Source organism: Ochotona princeps, chromosome 5, assembly GCF_030435755.1.
Source record: "Ochotona princeps isolate mOchPri1 chromosome 5, mOchPri1.hap1, whole genome shotgun sequence".
In the NCBI taxonomy this organism is placed as follows: domain Eukaryota; kingdom Metazoa; phylum Chordata; class Mammalia; order Lagomorpha; family Ochotonidae; genus Ochotona; species Ochotona princeps.
The window spans coordinates 51,056,323-51,076,562 of NC_080836.1; the positions used below are offsets into that span (position 1 = coordinate 51,056,323).

At 40.3% G+C, this 20,240-nt stretch overlaps 1 protein-coding gene across 2 annotated transcripts in view; it reads right to left on the reverse strand.

The window, feature by feature from the left end:
* The window catches only part of TLK1 (tousled like kinase 1), a 150,594-nt gene that overhangs the window by 94,922 nt on the left and 35,432 nt on the right, over nucleotides 1–20,240 (reverse strand). For both annotated transcript variants that reach the window (XM_058664620.1, XM_058664619.1), the window contains exon 2: nucleotides 4,549–4,667. In XM_058664620.1, the coding sequence (XP_058520603.1) occupies nucleotides 4,549–4,667 (119 nt within the window). The remainder of the gene's footprint in view (nucleotides 1–4,548; nucleotides 4,668–20,240) is intronic.

Below are 20,240 nucleotides of genomic sequence, written 5' to 3' on the forward strand. Positions count from 1 at the left end.
CAGTACGCCAAATTCAGCAACATATAGAACAGATTATATTCCTTGATCAAATAAAATTCATCTTAGAAATGCAAGGTTAGTTCAACATAAAGAAAGTAATCAACAATAAATGTAAACAATGGCTCAAAATGGGATCATCTTAACTAACTGATAAGAATTAGAAAATGTATCTGGCTAAATACATCCAGAGGGTAGTGGGGAGACAGGGCTAGGGAAGAAGCCAAGATAGAAATAATTTAGAAATGGAAGAAACTTTCTTAAATTTGAGAAAGTACAGCTTTCCCACAAGACAAGATGTGGTCTGTCACCACTTCTATTCAACACCGAGCCTGAGATTCCCTCCAAGGCAATGAGGCAAGAAAAAGAAATTAACGGCACACTAATGAAAGAAGAAGCCAAATCATCTCTTTGGCAGGCAACAGATCTCATACATGGAAAACATTAAGCAACAACACTAAAAATACTATTAGATCTAATAAATTCTGTAAGACTGTAGTCACCAAACACTCAAAAATCAATTGTATTTCTCTACAGCAATGAAAATTCTGAAGATTAAGAAAACAATCCATTTTAAAGCCATGAAAAGAATGAGAAATACATTATTATTATTATTATTTAAGATTTATTTATTTTTATTTCAAAGTCAGATATACAGAGAGGAGGAGAGAGAGGAAGATCTTCCATCCGACGATTTACTCCCCAAGTGACCGCAACGGCCAGTGCTATGCCAATCCAGAGCCAGAAGCCAGGAACTGCCTCCAGGTCTCCCACATGGGTGCACGATCCCAAAGTATTGGGCCACGCCGCCGGGCCCGAGAAATACATTTTTAATAAAACAAATGTCCAAGACTTGTACATAAGAATAAAATGTTAACACAAAGATGTAAATAAATGTAAAGACATCTATGGACAGACTGAAAAACTTAATGTTCTTATGATAACAAACAATATTCCCTAAAACAACAATCACTGTTAATTCCCATCAAAAGACCAGATGGCTTTCCTGTAAATTGACAAGCTGATCACCAAAATCATATTTAAATGTGCTAGACCCAGAATAATCAAAACTATCCTGAAAGAGTCTTTATCTCTTTATTTCTTCTCTGTATACCTGCCTTTCCAATAAAAAATAAATCAATCCTTTTTTAAAAAGTCTAAAGATGGAGTATACATACTATGGTCTACAATGCTAAGCTAACACACTATAATACAGCATAATGGTAGATACCTATCTTTGGAACACAACCCAGAGATAAATCCACACATTTATAGTCACTTTTGACAAAAGTTCCAACAACTCAGTGACGGCAATCTTTTCAACAAATAATAAGACAAGTGAATATCTACAAGCAAAAGAAACAGAACTCTGGGCACGGATTCAAACCTCAGCTGCTCCACTACCAATCCAGCGCCTGGGAGAGGCAGCTGGAGATAGCCCACATGCTTGGGCTCCTGCAACCAAATGGGAAACCCAGAAGCTCCCGGTTCCTGGCTTTGGACCGGCCCAGATCTGGCTATTGCAGGCTTCTGGGGAGTGAACCAGCAGATGGAAGATCTCTGTTTCTCCTCTCTACAGAAATCTGGCTTTCAGATAAAACTAAGTAATTCTTCGGGCCTGGTGGCATGGCCTAGCAGCTAAAGTTCTCACCTTGAACGCGCCCGGGATCCGATATGGGCACCGGTTCTAATCCCGGCAGCTCCACTTCCCATCCAGCTCCCTGCTTGTGGCCTGGGAAAGCAGTCGAGCACGGCCCAATGCATTGGGACACTGCACCCACATGGGAGACTTGGAGGAAGTTCCTGGCTCCTGCCTTTGGATCAATGCAGCACAGGCCATTGTGGCTGCTTGGGAAGTGAATCAACAGATGGAAGATCTTCCTCCTCTCTCTGTATATCTGACTTTCTAATAAAAATAAATAAAACTTTTTTTTAAAAAGGTAATTCTTCAAAATAAAAAACTCAATTTAAAAATACGCAGATTGTGAATATTTCAAGGAAGAGATATAATTGATAAATAAGCATATAAAAAGACACTCAGCATTATCAGTCAGTAAGAAAATGTACATCAAAACCAGAATTAGATACCACCTACATACTATCCAGAATGGCTAATTAAAAAACAAAAAAGTATTGGCAAAGATGTGATGAATGCTGGAGGGAATATAAAATGATGCAGCTAGTTTGGAAAAAATTCTCGCTATTCCTCAAAATACTAAACATGGGACTAGTTGCAGTTCGATGCATTAAGCTACCGTGTAGAAAATGAACATCTCACAAGAACTGATTCAAGTCCACACAGCTCCATTTGTAACTCAGTTCTCTACTAATGGACCTGGGGAACCAGTGAGACATGGCCCTAAGCTGGAGAACCTTGCTATCTGTATGGGAAATTAGGATGAAGTTCTTAACTCTTGGGTTTGGTCTGGCCCAACACTGTGCAGTTGTAACCACTGGGGAAGTGAACCACTGGATAAAAGGATTTGTATATGGGCCCAGCGCAGTAGCCTGGTGGCTAAAGTCCTCACCTCGCACGCACCGAGATCTGATATAGGCGCCAGTCCTAATCGGCTTCCCATTCAGCTCCCTGCTTGTGGCCTGGGAAAAACAGCAGAGGACAGCCCAAAGTCTTGGGACCCTGCACCCACGTGGGAGAACAGGAAGAGGCTCCTGGCTCAACGCTTTGGATTGGCACAGCTTAGGCCATTACGGCCATCTGGGGGGTGAATCAGCAGACAGAAGATCTTCCTCCCTGTCTCTCCTCTCTGTATATCTGCCTTTTCAATAAAAATAAATAAATCTTAAAAAAAAAATTTATCTTTCTCTAGATTCGCCTTTCAGATTAAAAAAAAAATTAAATAAATCTTTTAGAAATTAAACATGTATAATTATCATAAAAATCAGTATAGCACTCCTACTTATTTACCTAGAAAACCAAGTCCACACAAAAACTTCTATCACTGTATTATACAACACTCACTTAAAAAAAATAAATAAAAACAGACCCTTTGCACCCTAATCAACTATGTCAAACAAACAAATAAAAAAAAAAAAAAACAGGAAAAACCACAAATGTCCACCAATTCATGAACAGATAAACAAGACATGGGATAATTCTGTAATGGACTACTGACTCAAACTGTAACTCTCAAAATGAGTGGGCTGAAAAGTGCAACACAAAACGTCACAAAAAACATAACTCCATTTATATGAAGAGGCACATCCAGAAAAACAAAGCAGAGTGGATGCCAGTGGTGAGAATGTGGGGTTTGGGGCAGGGTTAACAGCAGTGTTGCTTCTAATGCTTATGGCCTAATTTTCAGGGTGATAAGAACTATCTAGAAAATGATAGTGTTAATGCTTGCACAGCATTGCAAACATATTTACAAAGCCCCAAACGTATATTTTCCATGGGTCCACTTTACAGTATGTGATTTATGTCTTAATATAAACACATTTGGCATGTTGGTTGAGTTGTCACTTGGGATGTATGTATCCCGTAACATAGCACCAAGAGCTCCTGTCCTGGCTACTCCACTTTAGGCTCTAGCTTTCTGTTTTTGCCTTCCCCGGAAGGCAGCAGGTGAATTTTTCAATTGGGTCCTTGCCAACCACATGGGAGAACCAGATCATGTTCCCAACTTCTGCATAGACCAACTCTAGCTGTTGTAGACATCTGGGAATAAATCAGCAAATGGGAAATACATTTCTTTTACTTTCTCTCCCTGCCTCACAAAGAAAACTGAAATGCTACCAATGCTATACAAAAGGTAGATGCTAGAAGAACTCACAAATACACAGTGAAACTATAAAAATAAAGGAAACTTAGAATGCGCTTATTGCTCATAGTGAGAAGTATATAACTCACCTAAATGACGTCATTTTAGTTTTCAAACTTCATCTTTGAATCATTCTAACTACAGCACTGTAAATACTCAACATATCTAAGGATCTTTAGCAGATAATCCAATTGACAAAAATAAAATTTACTTATCAACAGAACAAAACTCATTCTATCTTGTAATCAGGTGTCAACTGGACCCTTTTATATGAGAGCTTATTAATCTTACTTTTGCTATATTATAAAATAGTTTGGTAAGACTTCATCCTAGGAATTATTTCAGCATTAGTCATCACCAATTATTCCCAATGTACTAAACAAAGTTTTGAAAACTAAAACAGAAGGATGACAGTATATGATTAGTACATAGTAGTTCCTGGCACCAGGCTCTCACCCTAGAACCTGTGAATGTGTTAGCTTGCACAGCAAAACAGAAGTTTGCAGATGTGTTTAAAGACAAAGGCTTCTGAACTGGGAAACTACCTCAGTTAGCCAAATGTAATCACATGCGTACTTAATAGCACTTTTTTTTTATCCCTGAAACACATCATGCGGTATCCTAATTCTCCTGCCAATTAGGTACACCAGGAATTATTGCCAACTTTTTCATAATCATAAAAGCTCCAGGAAGTAATGGACTGCCGCTCTGCATATGTGTCAGAGATCACCTCGACACAAAGATCGCCACGTCCAGCGAGAGCTGTACTCACTTTCGCTCCAACACTGCAGCTGCCCGTGCTCCCCGTGCTCCCACTCGCAACTCCAGTGAACCTGGCTTCCAACAGCTCTTGCCTTCTCGGATCCAGACTGTGAAGCTCATCCATTGCACCTATTAAGAAAACATACAAGTGTGTGTGTGTGTACACCTGCATTCATACACACACAAACACAACACATGTGTCCAGTTAAAAAGTTCATAAACATCTATGTGCATGCTTAACACATCGTAGTGATTTCTAACATTTCCAACTACAACCACTGTTCTTCATCAAATTCAGCACACAAATTACATACATACAACAAAATTTTACAAGTCACATATTCTTTCCACACTGTGGAATCCTATAGAGTGTATTATCTAGAATACTCGTATCTGTTAAGAAAGATGGGGTTGGGGCTCGGCACAGTAGCCTAGCAGCTAAAGTTCTCACCTTGCATGCGCCAGGATCCCATATGGGCGCCGGTTCTAATCCTGGCAACCCCACATCCTATCCAGCCCCCTGCTGTGGCCTTGGAAAGCAGTCAAGGACGGCTCAAAGCCTTGGGACCCTGCACCCACATTGGAGACCTGGAGGAGGTTCCTGGCTCCTGGCTTTGGATCAGCTCAGCACCAGCTGGTGCAGCTGCTTGAGGAGTGAACCAGCAGATGAAGATCTTCTCTGTATCTCTGCCTTTCTAATTAAAAAAAAAAAAAAAAAAAAAAAAAACTTAAAAAAAAAAAGATGGGCTTGGTTGGTTGACAGGAGCAACAGGCAGTTAGGGGCTGCTTTTATGGGCTTTGGGTGTAGCAGCTAAGGTATGCAGATCCCACACAGTAGTGCCTGGAGTCCCATTCCAGCTTTCTGTGAAGGTGAATCCCATGAGGCAGTAGTGATGAAGTCAAGGAACTGTTTCTGGACACCCACATCAGAGACCTGGACTAAGTTCCCACCTTTAAGCTCTGGTCAAGCAAAGCTCCTGCCACAGCAGGCTCATGAAAAGTGAGCAGTAGGCAGGAGTTTCTCTGGCTGGCTGGCTCTCCCCCTTTCTGCCTCTACCTCTCAAACAAATAAGGGGGAAAACACTGGCTGTGAATCATTACACTGATTTCATAAGCCATTAGTGGACCATGGACTGAAGTTTGAAAAATACTGCTCTCAACCTTCCCACCCTAAGCTTATACAGAATGTTGACATTTGACATTATCAATTAATGAAGTGGCACTTAGCTACATTTTTAATCGAAATGACTGTTTTCTCCCTGTTATACTCCTTTAGATATTTTTAACAGTCTCAGTATCTTGAACTGAATGTTTCCAGCACTCCTCACATCAAAATTCAAGGATGTTAAAGTTCCTGATATTAAAATGGCAGCATTGTATTTGCCTATAACTTACACAAACCCTTCTGTATACTTCAAATCCTCTCTAGACTACTTATAATAATTCCTAACATAATGTGCATGCTATGGAAATAGTTACACTGCATTTTTAGGGAATGATTATAAAGGGGAGAAGTCTGCACATGTTCAATCACAAGCGTAATTTTTCCTTTTTCAAATATTCAATTTGACTGAACCTGTGGATGTGGAACTTACAAAGAGCCAACTGGACAAAACTGCCCGTTTCAATTTTGTTTCCACAAGGTAGAAGAAACACAACACACATGTGACACTACTGAAGTAGGGCTGTTATTAAATAATCACCTAGAGAATTAAGAGTCAATAGCTCTGCACCTTCATGTAATTACAACTATACAGCTAAAGGAGCACAATATCTCAGCTCAAGTTCTGTTAAACTCTTAAAACAAGTACTTGATCTATATCTGCTGACTGTCTCTTGACAAGGCATTAGAGAGCCAACAAAAATTCATGGCTGTCAAAAGGTAGGGAGGTTAACACCAAAATCCAGAGCTAAGCAACTACCATACACCCTGACACTCCTCTCCTAATGTTTAACAACTCACTTTGGACCTTATCTTTTAAAGTTTGCTTTCTCATCTACAGAGAACCAGCAAGACAAAGATCATCCTCTCCCATGTATCATTCCTGAACCTACACATACCCTTCCCTGACCACTCCCTGCTTATCTCAGAAAACAGTGACTCAAAATCTATAGAATTTAATCCCATTCGTTCCTGACACCTACAAGAGCCCATCTCTCTGGCATCTTATCTCACCTCATTTGCCTTTTTCTGCCCTCAGTTCTGTCCTCTTAAAATGACTACAGGAGCTCGGCGCAATGCCTCAATTGACAAGTGCCAGCATCCCATGTGGGCGCCTGGTTTGTGTCCCAGCAGTTCCACTTTCCATCTAACTCCGTGTTTGTGCCCTAGGAGGGCAGTGGAGGATGGCCCAAGTGTTTAGGACCCTTGCACCTGTGTGGCTCTTGGTTCCTGCCTGAGGACTGGTTCAGTTCAAGCCACTTGGGGAATGAACCAGCAGATGGAAGATCTTTCTCTGTAAAACCTGCCTTTCCAATGAAAATAAAATCAGTTTAAAAAAATTACGACTTGAGCTTTCAGACTAAAAATATTATCATTCAATTATCCAGAAAACTGGTGATTTGTAACATCATTCTTAGGAACCATTGGTGATTCCATTTATTTTCCCTCTGGTGCTGCCAGTACATCACTGAGTGGGGAAAGCAAACATACACACACACACACACACACAGCTGTAGTCTTCACAAGCCAGCCATACTTCCTCTTCTTCCCTAATCTTCATCAAGTAGGAATATCCCAAGCACAGACTCCTGTTCTCCTTCCATAGCCAATATGGGCCTGCTTCCCATCCAGCTCCCTGCTTGTGGCCTGGGAAAGCAGGCAAGGACAGCCCAGAGCCTTGGGACCCTGCACCCATGTGGGAGACCCAGAAGAGGCTCCTGGCTCTTGGTTTCAGCTCGGTTCAGCTCCAACCATTGCGGCCGCTTGGGGAGTGAATCAGCAGATGGAAGATTTTCCTCTCTGTCTCTCCTCCTCTATATATATCTGCCTTTCCAATAAAAAAAAAAATCTTAAAAAATACAAGGCCAGTGCTGTGGCATAGCGGACAAGGCCACTGCCTGCAATGCTAACACCCCATAAGAGTGTCAGTTGGGATCCCAGCTACTCCAATTCAGACCCAGCTCCCTGCTGATGGCCTGAAAAAAGCAGCAGAGAATGATCCAAGTATGTGGACAACGGCACCCACGCTAGGAGATCTGGGAGAAGTTCCAAGCTCCTCTTTTCAGCCTGGCCGACCTCTGGCTGTTCTGATCATCTGCAGAATGAATCAGCAGGTAGAAAACGTTCCCTTGCTCTCTCACAAACAAATGAATAAATCTAAAACAAAATCAAAAACAACAAACAAGAGCAACAAACAAAAAACCCAAATATCAATGTTTCCCTTGGCACAGGACTATTTTTGAAAACATTAAATCAAATTTTTAAAATAAACTGAGTCGAGAAAATACATTAAATAATTTTTGACAACAGTACCAAAACCATTCAATGGCAAAACAGAAAAACAAAAACACAGCCTCCAACAAGTAGTAACAGGAAAAACTGGTTGTCAAATTAATGTCAGAAAATTTTTAAGTTGAACCCATACTACTTTAACTCAAGATGAACCAAACACCTAAACACAGAATTTAAAACCTAACAGAAAACACAGGGCGAAAACTTTAAAGCACTGGATTTGGCAAAAATTTCTTGGTTGTGACACCTAAGTGGGACCTCATCAGAATGAAAACTTTGATGCATCACTAGTTAAATCAAAAGCACAAGGAAAAGGCAACCCACAAAGCAGAGAAAACATCAGAATCATTGATCAGAAACAGAACTGGTAATCTGGGATACATGAAAGACCATGAGCAGCAACAACAAAAATCAGGGGCAAAGGATTTGAATAAAAATTCCTCCAAAGAAGATATTTAAATGGCCAGTAAGCACAGCAAAAATCACAACGCTATGGTACTTCGCATCCTGTTATGAGAGCTGTGGCACAGGGGCTTAAGCCACACTAACCGTGTGCCCAGATCTGTTTCTTACACAATTTCCTGTTAATGCACCTGGGAGGTAGTAAATGTCCTATGTGCCTGGGGTTCTGCAACCCACACAGGAGATCCAAATGTTGTGGGCATCCAAGAAACGATATGGCGTAATCAGAATGCTGTGAAAATTTGATGCAACAGCCACTGAAGAAAAGTAGTATGGCAGCTCCTCAAAAAAATCAAACACAGAACTACCATATGATCCAGTAATGTCACTTGAGAGCACATAACAGAAGTGAAAAATGGTATGTGAAGAGGCATTTATACATCCATGCTTATAGCAGCACTATTCACAATATGCAAAAGATGGAAGCAGCTCAAGTGCTTACCAATGGATGAATGTAAATGAATATAGAATGTGCTATGAACTATGACGGCCTCAAAAAAAAAATTCATGGCAAATCCCATCTTGCAAAAAACCCTATTAGTTTATAATCCAATTTTATGTACTAAAATAAACTTGCAGTTCCACTTTCCTATAATTTTCTATAGTACTCTCATACAAACAAGAATATCATTTATAGACTTTAAAATGAAGAAAATCTGGACATTCCACAACATGAAGAGCCTTGAATTCTAACTAAAATAAGCAAGTTATAACAGGACAAATATTGCTTAATGCTCCCTAGCATGGCCAAATGCAGACAAAAATCAAAATGAGGCTTGTTGGAAGCTAGAGGATACAGTGGGATGGAAAGTTAATATTAAATATGCAAAGGAGTCTTACTTGGAGAACATGGCAAAAATAAGGAAGAATGGCAGTAATGATAGAACAATCTAAATCTACGTACTGCCACTGAATTGAACACTTTTAAAGATCTTTAAAAACTAGGAGGCCAGCACAATGGCTCAATTTGATAATACTCCCCCTGCAAGCGTCAACTTCCCATACGGGTGCAGGTTCACGTCTCAGCTGCTTCACTTTCCCTCCACACCCTGATGATGACCTGGGAAAGCAGTACAGGACGGCCCAAAACCTTAGAACCCTACACCCACGTGGGAGACCCAGAAGCAGCTCTTCGCTCCTGGCTTCGGATCAGATCAGCTCTGGCCATTGTAGCTACTTGGGAAGTGAACCAGCGGACAGAAGACCTCTCTGTCTCCTCTCTGTAGATCTGATTTTCCAATAAAATAAATAAATCTTAAAAAACAAAAGATTAAAAAAATCAAAATAAAGACCCCCTTCTCTCCTATTCAGAAGTCACTTGTCATTCAAACACACTCAGTACCCACCTCTGGCCACTTGATTTTGCAGTACCTTGACCAAAATTGTTAAGATGTGGCTGGTTATAGGGCCCAGCGCCGTGGCCCAGTGGCTAAAGTTCTCGCCTTAAACACGCCAGGATCCCATATGGGCGCTGGTTCTAATCCCGGCAGCTTCGCTTCCCATCCAGCTCCCTGCTTGTGGCTTGGAAAAGCAGTTGAGGATGGCCCAAAGCCTTGGGACTCTGCACCCATGTGGGAAACCCAGAACAAGCTCTGTGCTCCTGGCTTCGGATCAGCTCAGCTCCGGTTGTTGTGGCCTCTTGGGGAGTGAATTAACAGGTGGAAAATCTTCCTCTCTGTCTCTCCTATTCTCTGTATATCTGACTTTGCAATAAAAATACATAAATCTTAAAAAAAAAAAAAAAGATATGGCTGGTTGGTAAGTCACGGTTACAAAAGAGAAAGGCCAAAAAAATATACTAAAAGAAAACTGCAAGATATTTGTGCTATATATCATGCCTGCTTCTTGACTTCAAAACTGGTTGATTGGTGGTTGGGGACTTAGCAGGGAAGCTGAGCACACTAAGCCAGCTAATAATAAGGTGTTTTGTTTCACCCCCCATTTTTTTCCCCCTGCTATATATCACATGAAGTCACAGAGGAAACTCTACAAGCACCAAGCGGAGAAAAGAAATTTAGCCAAAATTCTTTGGGGCCCAACCTCACTGTCATCCTTAAATGTCTTCTAAACAAGTTAGCAAATTTTTTTTTAAAGATTTATTTTATTGTTGTTGTTGTTACATTTGAAGACTGAGTTAAGGAGAAAAGGATAAGCAGAAAGAGATCCTCCATATACTAGTTGACTCCGCAAATGGCCACAATGGCCAGAGCAGGGTCGATCCAAAGCCTGGAGATAGGAGCTTCTTAAAGGTCTTCCATGTGGCTGCAGGGGCCCAAAGACTTGAGCCACCCTCTGCTGCTTTCCCAGGACATGGGCAGAGAGCTAGATCACATATGGAGCAGCCAGGATATGAACTGGCATCCCTCTGGAATGCCAGCAGAGCAAGGAAGAGGTTTTAGGCTGCTATACCCCAGCACCGTTCCAAGTTGCTAAGATGTTTTAAAGAGGCAAAATATTCATGAACCACCAATACATTGGCGCATAACAGATGCTTAACAAATTATTGCTATTTTAGTCTAAAAATAAAATCTTGAAAGTTGTCATTCAGAATGGATTAGCAACAATTGTTATCACATAATATGTAAGAAATTCATAATATTTCGTCCTCCAAATCAGAATCGCATTTTAACAAGATACTTGGGTCATTACTATATACATTCAGTGTCAAGAAACACTGCTGAACAAGTATCTATAGCATTTTTCTGTAGAAGGTCCAATCATAACTATTTCAGTCCTTTACACAAAATTACAAAACTGATCACCTGAGAAAAAAGTGTCTACAAACCTTCTATAAATAAAACTTAAGATATAATAATGAGTATAATACATTACAAATCTGGAAAGAAAAGACAAATTCTTTTTAAAGGATAACACTTCATTTAATTCAATTTCCTGTCATGAAAACCTACTGCAAATTCTCACCTGTTACTGCTGGCTTGCATGAGGTTTTATGTACTCATTTACCTTTTGAAATGTCTTCACACAGATAAGATACTAGCAAACATTAATTTAATCCACAGCACATGATTTTAATAGAGCACATTCATTACTTAGAAGGCAGTTACTTATATTAGAGTCTTCTTTCAATACCTGCCTTTCAATATGTTCACTACATTACATATTAATCACTTCCAAATGAAGATTAGGTAGAAGTTCCTCAACTGCACAATTAAGTGGATTGTGAAATACGGACGTTTTCATCGCACTTGCATCAATGTCTGAAAAACAATAATACTGCAATTTGAGGCTAGAGATGCTATCAAAGCAAATTCACAAAGATCTAAACTCTTTAATAGCATATGAAGTATATAAAGCAGCTTGACATTACTTGGGATTCAAACATCAGCTGTCACTGAAATGACTTTACTTCAGTCTAAGTTTCACACTTTGCCTTGTAACTTAGGTTACATTTAAAAGCAATATAAAATCTTCAGAAAAAGCTAATTTTAAAGGATAGCCAGTATTCGACAACAGTAACTATAGAGTCAGTCCTTGTCAGAAAAATTTCTATTTCAGTCTTTAGCTCACACAGTTCCAAAAAACTATCAGTGTGAAACCAGTCAGGATGTTCAGTTTCTATTTCTAGCAGCTGATGCTAGTTAAGTCCATGAAAGTGTATGACATTCGTAGGAAACTATATTGACTCCATAAAACAGACTATACATTTACATGTTTTGTGAAAAGTACCTGCTGGTAACAGAATAAAAATAGGCTTTGAACAGCTTATATTTACAAGCTTTGTAAATTTGTCCAATTAAGTCATTTTTTGATCTTATGCATATTTTATAACCAGCCATTACAACATCTTAGCAGATACCACTTCAGATTGTACTTGGTGTTGTCTCAACTTCAAAATACTCTTCTCTGTAGTTGTTCCACAAAGACTATTCATAAGGGTAGTTTTCCTGCCACTTCAAACTTGGCACTGACTCGTTGAATAAACAACTGAGTACTATCAATAACATCTGTGAGCTCATCAAGAGCCAAAGAAAACCACTCTAAATCATCTGCTTTGTTTTTTAATTGGATATTGATGTTGCTTCAAATGTCCTCAACTTTTAAATTAAGTGTTCTTGCCGAAAAACTAATAGCTTAAAATAAGTGTATTTTCTCCGGACATAAATTTGACTACTGCAATCAAACACAATTTAATTAACTCAACATCAGTAACTGGCTCTCCTTGCTTGGCTGACAAATGACCCACGTGGAAACTTATTTTGGTAGTAGACACATTCTAATTTTTGTGAAAAAATTATGCTGTAATGAGTTATTTCATTTGAAAACTTCTGGGTTTTCTGATTGCTGCTTTTCCATAACATGGAATATATTTTCTGTAGCAATTTCAACACATAATGTATTCTTTTATCACAGCTGCAGTGTCACTGAACAACATAACATGAACAGTGCTTGCTAATTCAACAAAATAACCTACATTCCACTGTGTCTGAAAAGCACTCCATGTCAAAGTCCATTTTTTGCCATTTTTTATTACCTTGACATGACAGATACTCAGTATAATAAGTAAATATTGGAAACCAGCAACGTGCAGCACATAAAACACTGTCAAATTATACCTGCACCACTGCAATTTGTAGCACACCAAACAAATACAAAGTGATAAGAATGGCATATACAGTCTTTGTCAACAACTATTCAACTTCGTTGTGATGCATCAGTAATGGACTTTAAGAAATATACAAACAGTGAAATTCAAATGCCTTAACGTACTTTGTTTGTAAGCCATGTAAAAATGGTTTACTGACTCCCAATCTAAAGAACACATTTCAAAGATTTCAACCTTTTATGGTTTCAAATGATCATTTCTGACACTTACTCAAAATATGTCACTAAAAACTATGCCACTCTTAACCTATTTCAAAATACAATCACCTGTGTCCTAATTATGTTACGAGCCACTTTTACAAAACTCAGTCCCCATATTTACCACCATAAACTCAGAATGTCACATAAAATATACAACAAGAATCATCAGTATCCCAATTAGACAATAACTACACTCTATGGAATGAAGAAAACTTTCAGGAAAACATAAATGCCAGATCCAATCTAACTCAGCAGGTATAATTTCTCGTGCCCAATTCTTTTAAAAATTTATTTTATTGTTTTATTGGAAAAGTAGAGTTACAGACAGAAAGAAATATGAAGAGAAAAATCTCCCATCTGCTGATTCCCTCTCCAAAGGACCACAGTGAACAGATCTAAGCCAATCCAAAGCCAGGATCCAGGAACCAGGAGCTTCCTCCAGGACTCCTAAGTGACTGCTTTCCCACTCCTTCAGCAAGGAGCTGGAAGGCACCTGAAGCAGCCAGGACATAAACCGGTACATGAATGCTGTGCCACAGGTGGCAGCTTAGCCTAGTACAACTTGGCATCTCATATTTTTACTTGAGAACTTCTCCAAATCCAAAAATACCTTAATTCATTTCAAATATTTTTACTTGTTATATTATACCTGATAAGCTGATTTATGAAGAACAGTTAAGGTTTTCTATTAATATTTGATACTACACTGTGCATGGTGTAATTTTATTATAAACAGAAAGACGGGGGGGCGGGGGATGGAAAAAAAAAAACAAAAAAAAAATTAAAAAAAATAAACAGAAAGACTATGATAAAATTATGAAATTATTTAACAGAAAATTTCATGTAAATTCAAAAAAAAAATAAATATTTACTAACATCCTTTTCTATTTTAAGAGGCAGTAAGAGGTAAGCCAGAGCTATGATTCACTGGCTCACTCCTCAAGTGCACCTAACAGCTGGGACTGGATCAGGTGGAACCTAGTAAATGGGAACCAAACCCAGGTCTTCCAGATGGGTGGCACCTGCTGCCTTCCTGAGTCCACATTTTTAGAAAGCTACAATCAGGATCCAGAGATGGGGCATAATTCCAATACAGAACAGGGACATCCCAAGTGGCACTGTTAATCACCAGGCTAAACGTCTACCCTTCAATGGTTTTACAATGTACTTGAAAATACAAGAAACAAAAAGAATTCAAGAAGGTTATAAAGTTTGTAATACTCAGTTATTACTTCATATTTGTGTTTGTTTATATATGTGTACACACACATATGAAAGGTAGTTACAGAGAACAGAGGGAGAGAGGTATCTTCCATTCATGTACCACAATACCAGTCCCCTAGATTTTACTTCTAATTTTTGTGCTGAAGCATCTATTTCATCAAGGTTAACACTGTGGTGTAACTAATTAAGCCACAGCTTGTGATGCCAGCATTCTATATTGGAAAGCCCGTCTGAGTCCCCATTACTCTGATTCCAATCAGGCACCCTACTAATGCATCTGGGAAGACCTCAGAAGACAGGCCAAATGCTTGAGCTCCTGGCACCCACATGGGAGACCCAAGTGGTGTCTGTGGCTCCTGGTTTTGGACCAGCGCCAACCTAACTGTTGCGGCCATTTAGAGACTGAACTAGCAGGTGAAAGATGTCTGTCTATTGCTCTTTCAAATAAATGTTTAAATAAACTGAGCATTTAAAAAAAAAATACCTATTTTCGTGGACACCATTTTGTACAATTAGTGAATTTAGCTTTTATTTTTGTTGACATTACATTACATTATATCCTTTATTCCACAATTTGATACCCTACTTAAACACCAAATATTCTAAGGCCAGTGCATTGATTCTACTGATCAATCCTTTATCTCCAAGCGCCAGCATCCCATATGGGCACCGGTTCTAATCCTGGCTGCTACACTTCCCCTCCAGCTGCCTGTTTGTGGCCTGGGAAAGCAGCAGAGGATGGCCCAAAGCCCTGGAATCCTGGACACACAGGGGAGCCCATAACAGGCTCCTGGCTCCTGACTGGTTCAGCTCGGCTCAGCTTGGTTTGGCTCAGCTCTGGCCAATGCAGTCATCTGGAGAGTGTACCAACAGACAAAAGATCTTTCTGCCTCTCCTTCTCTCCGTAAACTGCCTTTACAATAAAAATAAATAAATCTTAAGGAAATATTTTAAAATTAAAACCAAATATTCTGTGGCTGGCTCAGTGCATAAAACCACTCTACCTATGATGCTGGCCTCACATATGAAAACCAGTTCAAGTCCAACCTGCTCCATTTCCATTCCAGGCCCCTAGTAATAAACCTGAGAAAGCAGTGGAGAGTGGTTCAAGTGCTTGAAACATTGCCCCCACGTTGGAGACTCAGATGAAGCTTCTCGTTCCTGGATTCAACTTGGCCCAAGCCTGGCCACTGCAGTCATTTGGGAAGTGAACCAGCCAACAGATTCTTTCACTCATACATTCATTGATTCTCTCTCTCAAAGAAGTAATCTTTTTTAAGTAACAGCAAAATATTCTGACTTTTTGGCAGTTAAATGAGCATATTAAATGAACTATCACAAAGTCAGTCCAAATGCTTAATTTTCTTAAGATTTCTCCCATATGAATTTAATTAAAACATCTCCTATATTTCTCTAGTGATTTACATATTAGCATTTAAAATCTAAAATTCCCTTAAGATTTAACTGTATATATCCAGAATGTTCTTTCTCCCAGTCAATGTCATAATTTCTCACTAATTCAAATTTTTTCCATTACTTTGAAGTATCTCTTTGTGATCAGGTATTACATTCAATATAAATAAGGGTTAGCTTTCTGCTTGTTTTTTTAGGATCAGGTTTTTGCTTGTTTACTGTCTGAAACAAGTGTGCTACCATGTATTTCTGATCCATACACATCTACCACCTAGCTATCTACACATAATTTATAAACACACACGCATGTGTTATACATATACTGATAAATATAAAGATACATATGCCCACATGTCCAAATGTTCCACCGAAATGATTAAAAAAAAAAAAAAAAAAAAGCACAGAAAAGCCAAGTCCCTGAATCAAGTGTAGAAATTCAGTAATTCAGTAACAAGGGCCCGGCACCATGGCCTAGTGGCTAAAGTCCTTGCCTTGAACGCGCCAGGATCCCATATGGGCACCGGTTCTAGTCCCGACAGCCCCACTTCCCATCCAGCTCCCTGCTTGCAGCCTGGGAAAGCAGTCGAGGACAGCACAAAGCCTTGGGACTCTGTACCCACATGGAAGACCTGAAAGAAGTTCCTGGCTCCTGGCTTTGGATCGGCACAGCACCGGCCATTGCGGCTCACTTGGGGAGTGAATCATCGGATGGAAGATCTTCCTCTCTGTCTCTCCTCCTCTCTGTATATCAGACTTTCCAATAAAATTTAAAAAAAAAGAAAAAAAAAAGAAATTCAATAACAAAACCCTGTGATAAGTGAAAGCTCTATTCTAGAATCACTCAATTTAATACCTACTCAGGCCAGCGTTGTGGCATAGCACATTATGCCACAGCCATTATAGGTACCGGTTCAAGTCCCAGCTGCTCTACTTCCTATCCAGCTTCCTACTAAAGTACCTAGGAAAACAACACAACACAAGATGGTCTTTGGGACCCTGCCATTCACATGGGAAACCCAGAGAGAAGTCCAGGTTCCTGGTGCTGGCCTGGCCCAGGTCCAGGCCCAGGTCCAGTCAGATGACGCCTTTTGGGGAAGGAAGTAGTGAATACATAGATTTCTGTCTGTAACTCTGTGTTTAAAAATAAATAATTTTGGGGGGCCCGGCGGCATGGCCTAGAGGCTAAAGTCCTTGCCTTGAACGCCCCAGGATCCCATATGGGCGCCAGTTCTAATCCCGGCAGCTCCACTTCCCATCCAGCTCCCTGCTTGTGGCCTGGGAAAGCAGTCGAGGACGGCCCAAGGCTTTGGGACCCTGCACCCACGTGGGAGACCCGGAAGAGGTTCCTGGTTTCCGGCATCGGATCGGCACAGCACCGGCCATTGTGCTCACTTGGGGAGTGAATCATGGGACGGAAGATCTTCCTCTCTGTCTCTCCTTCTCTCTGTATATCTGACTTTGTAATAAAAATAAATAAATCTTTAAAAAAAAAAAAGAAGACGTGATCTTGGGGCTGGCGCTGTGGCTCAACAGGCTAATCCTCTACTTGCCAACATCAGTATCCCATATGAGCACCAATGCATGTCCAGCCTGCTCCATCTTCTTATCCAGTTCCCTGTTGGTGGCCTGGGAAAGAACAAGATGGCCCAAAGTCTTGGGACCCTGCACATGTATGGGAGGCCAGATGAAGCTCCTGGCTTCAAATCAGCTCAGCTCCAGCTGTTTTAGCATTTGGGGAGTAAGTCAACAGATGGAAGATCTGTCTCTCATCCTCTCTGTTAAGTCTGACTTTCAAATAAAAATAAGTGATTTCAACTGTATTATTAACGAAAATGTACAACAAATTTCTTTCCTCTTTAAAAAAAAACAAGTTATTAAGTGTGGCCAATTTCCTTAAGCTATCCCTATTACAATGGACACTGAAAGCGTTGCCTCACCACTGGAACGGTAACATCGACAACATTGCAGAACTATCAAAACCACTTGGGCAGAACCCCCAGCGCATACGCTGCATCAGGACTCTGGATCGATATTGGTGGCCATTCCCCATCTCCAGGTGCTGGAACCACTGGGAGGCTGGGTGTGGCTTCTCCCCTGGTCTCCACCACCCCATCCCCCAGATACAGGAAAAGAAATGAAAAACTTAGAAACAATGATCATACCCACTTTCCCTAACCCTCAATTCATCCCACCCTGATCAATTATGTAAGCATCATCTAAAATTTTTTTAAAAACTATCTTATAGTGACAGCAATATTATTTTGGATTTATGTATTTGAAGACATAATATACATATATAGAAAGAGATGGATTCGATTTTCCTCTGGTTCACTCCCTACAGGGCCAAAATAGTTGGGACTGGGCCAGCCTGAAGCCAGCCACCAAGAATTCCATCCTGGTCTTCCAATGGTATGGTAGGAAACCAAGCACTTAGGCCCTCTTCCACGGCTTCCCAGGCTCTTAGCACCAAGCCACTTCGCATCAGACCAGCTTCCACCACTGCTGCCATGTGGGGAGGGAATCAGCAGATAGAAGATCTTTCTCTGTCTCTCCCTCTCTTACCTCTTTCAAATAAATAAATATCTCTTTAAACAAATCTTTACAAGTAACTCTTTTCTAAGAAAACTAAAAGCCAAAAGACAATGCTTTAATTTTAGAATGCTGTTAACACCACATTGACATATTTAGTTCAATAAATTTTTGAAATTTCCCACTACAAAAACTTAACGACTTAAAAGAATTCACAAAGTCAGATGCTGGGAGAGATGGCTGGCAGTCATCACTGTGCAGAGATTCTACACTGATTACTACTTTGTATGCTCCCCTTGTTCCAATTGTACAGCACAATCTTCCACATTATGACGTGTCTTCATATAGAGGTGCTTTTCATGGCTACCTAACATTCCGTTAAATGGATGAACAGTGATGTAGTTAATTGCTCCTTACCATTGCTCTTGCAAACAGTGATGCACCTCTTCTTATTAAAAGGTTATTTTTGAACTTAAAGTACAGAACTTTGAACTTAAAGTACAGAAGAGGTGAAATGTAAATATCAGTGCTATTTATCCCTTCCCAGACTCACAATCAACCCAGAATCAACAGGGTAAACAAAGTAACAGCAAGACAAAGGCCTGTCTACAAAAGTATTTCCATCTTTCAGCAAGAATGGTCCATAGTGTCTAAACCATTTATGCAAATAGCGTGCATCCTTCAGAGAATTTTTGTACATGATTAGAAGAAAATGTACCAAAGAAAAAACATCTTGGATGCAGAGATTCGAGTGGGCAAACCCGCTGCTGCAGCACACACCCTCACTGCAGAGTGAGGAGTAAGGTGTCGAGGGACAGAGCACCAGGAAGACTTTACACAGGCTGTCCCAGACTGCACCTGTGCCTTTTTCCCTCAGGATCCTAACTATGACACTGAAACCTGCCACAGCTAGGAATACAACCATACACTAAGTTTCAAGTTTCTTCTAGCCATTATCTAAACATTGGAAATACCTATAGCTTACTCAACCTGTTAAGACCATTCCAAGACAGAACACTTGATCACCAGTGAGGAACCCTGTTCACAGGGAACTCAAGAGTGCTCTGCAACTTGGAGGTTATACGGAGCCCAGGTAGGCTAATTCACCCATCTCTTTCCCTTGTCAAAACAGTCATATACTGCCTACTTCCTAGCAAGGAAAGCGATTCTGAGTCTGCAGCTGTAGCTCTGAGCCAGAGTTATCTCCTATTGCTACAATATAAGTTCCAGTATAACAGGACTACTTTTGGCCTTGTTAGCTTCCTGAAGTACCATGGTATCTAAAAGTGCACTGAATATATAGTAAACTTTGTGTTTTTTTTTAGTGAAAACATGCATTTTCTTGGGTATCCCAATATCCTGAAATGAAGAAATAAAATAGCAAAACTAAGGAGCTCAGTTAAGCTGCCACCAGGGAAGCCCACAGCAGAACGCCTGTGTTCAAGTCTCAACTCTGCTCCCTAAGGGGACTGCTCATGCTCAGTGAGCTGGACTCCTGCCACCCATCTGAGGGTTTGCCTGGCTCCTGGCTTTGGTCAGGTCCAGCCATGGCGATCGCAGAAATTTGGGGGCGTGAACCAGTAGACAGGAGATCTCTCTCCTTTTCTAATTAATTAATGCAAAAGATAAAATTTGAAGCTTAATAAAAAGTTAAGATTAAGAAACAATAGCAACTCAGAACAACCCAAACAGGACTGCAAGGTGAAGGCCTGCAGGCTTCTTATCAACTGTCCCAAAAGGAGAGGAGGGAGAGCAGCACTGTGGAGAGGACTCGGGTGAACCTCCCCAGCTATGCT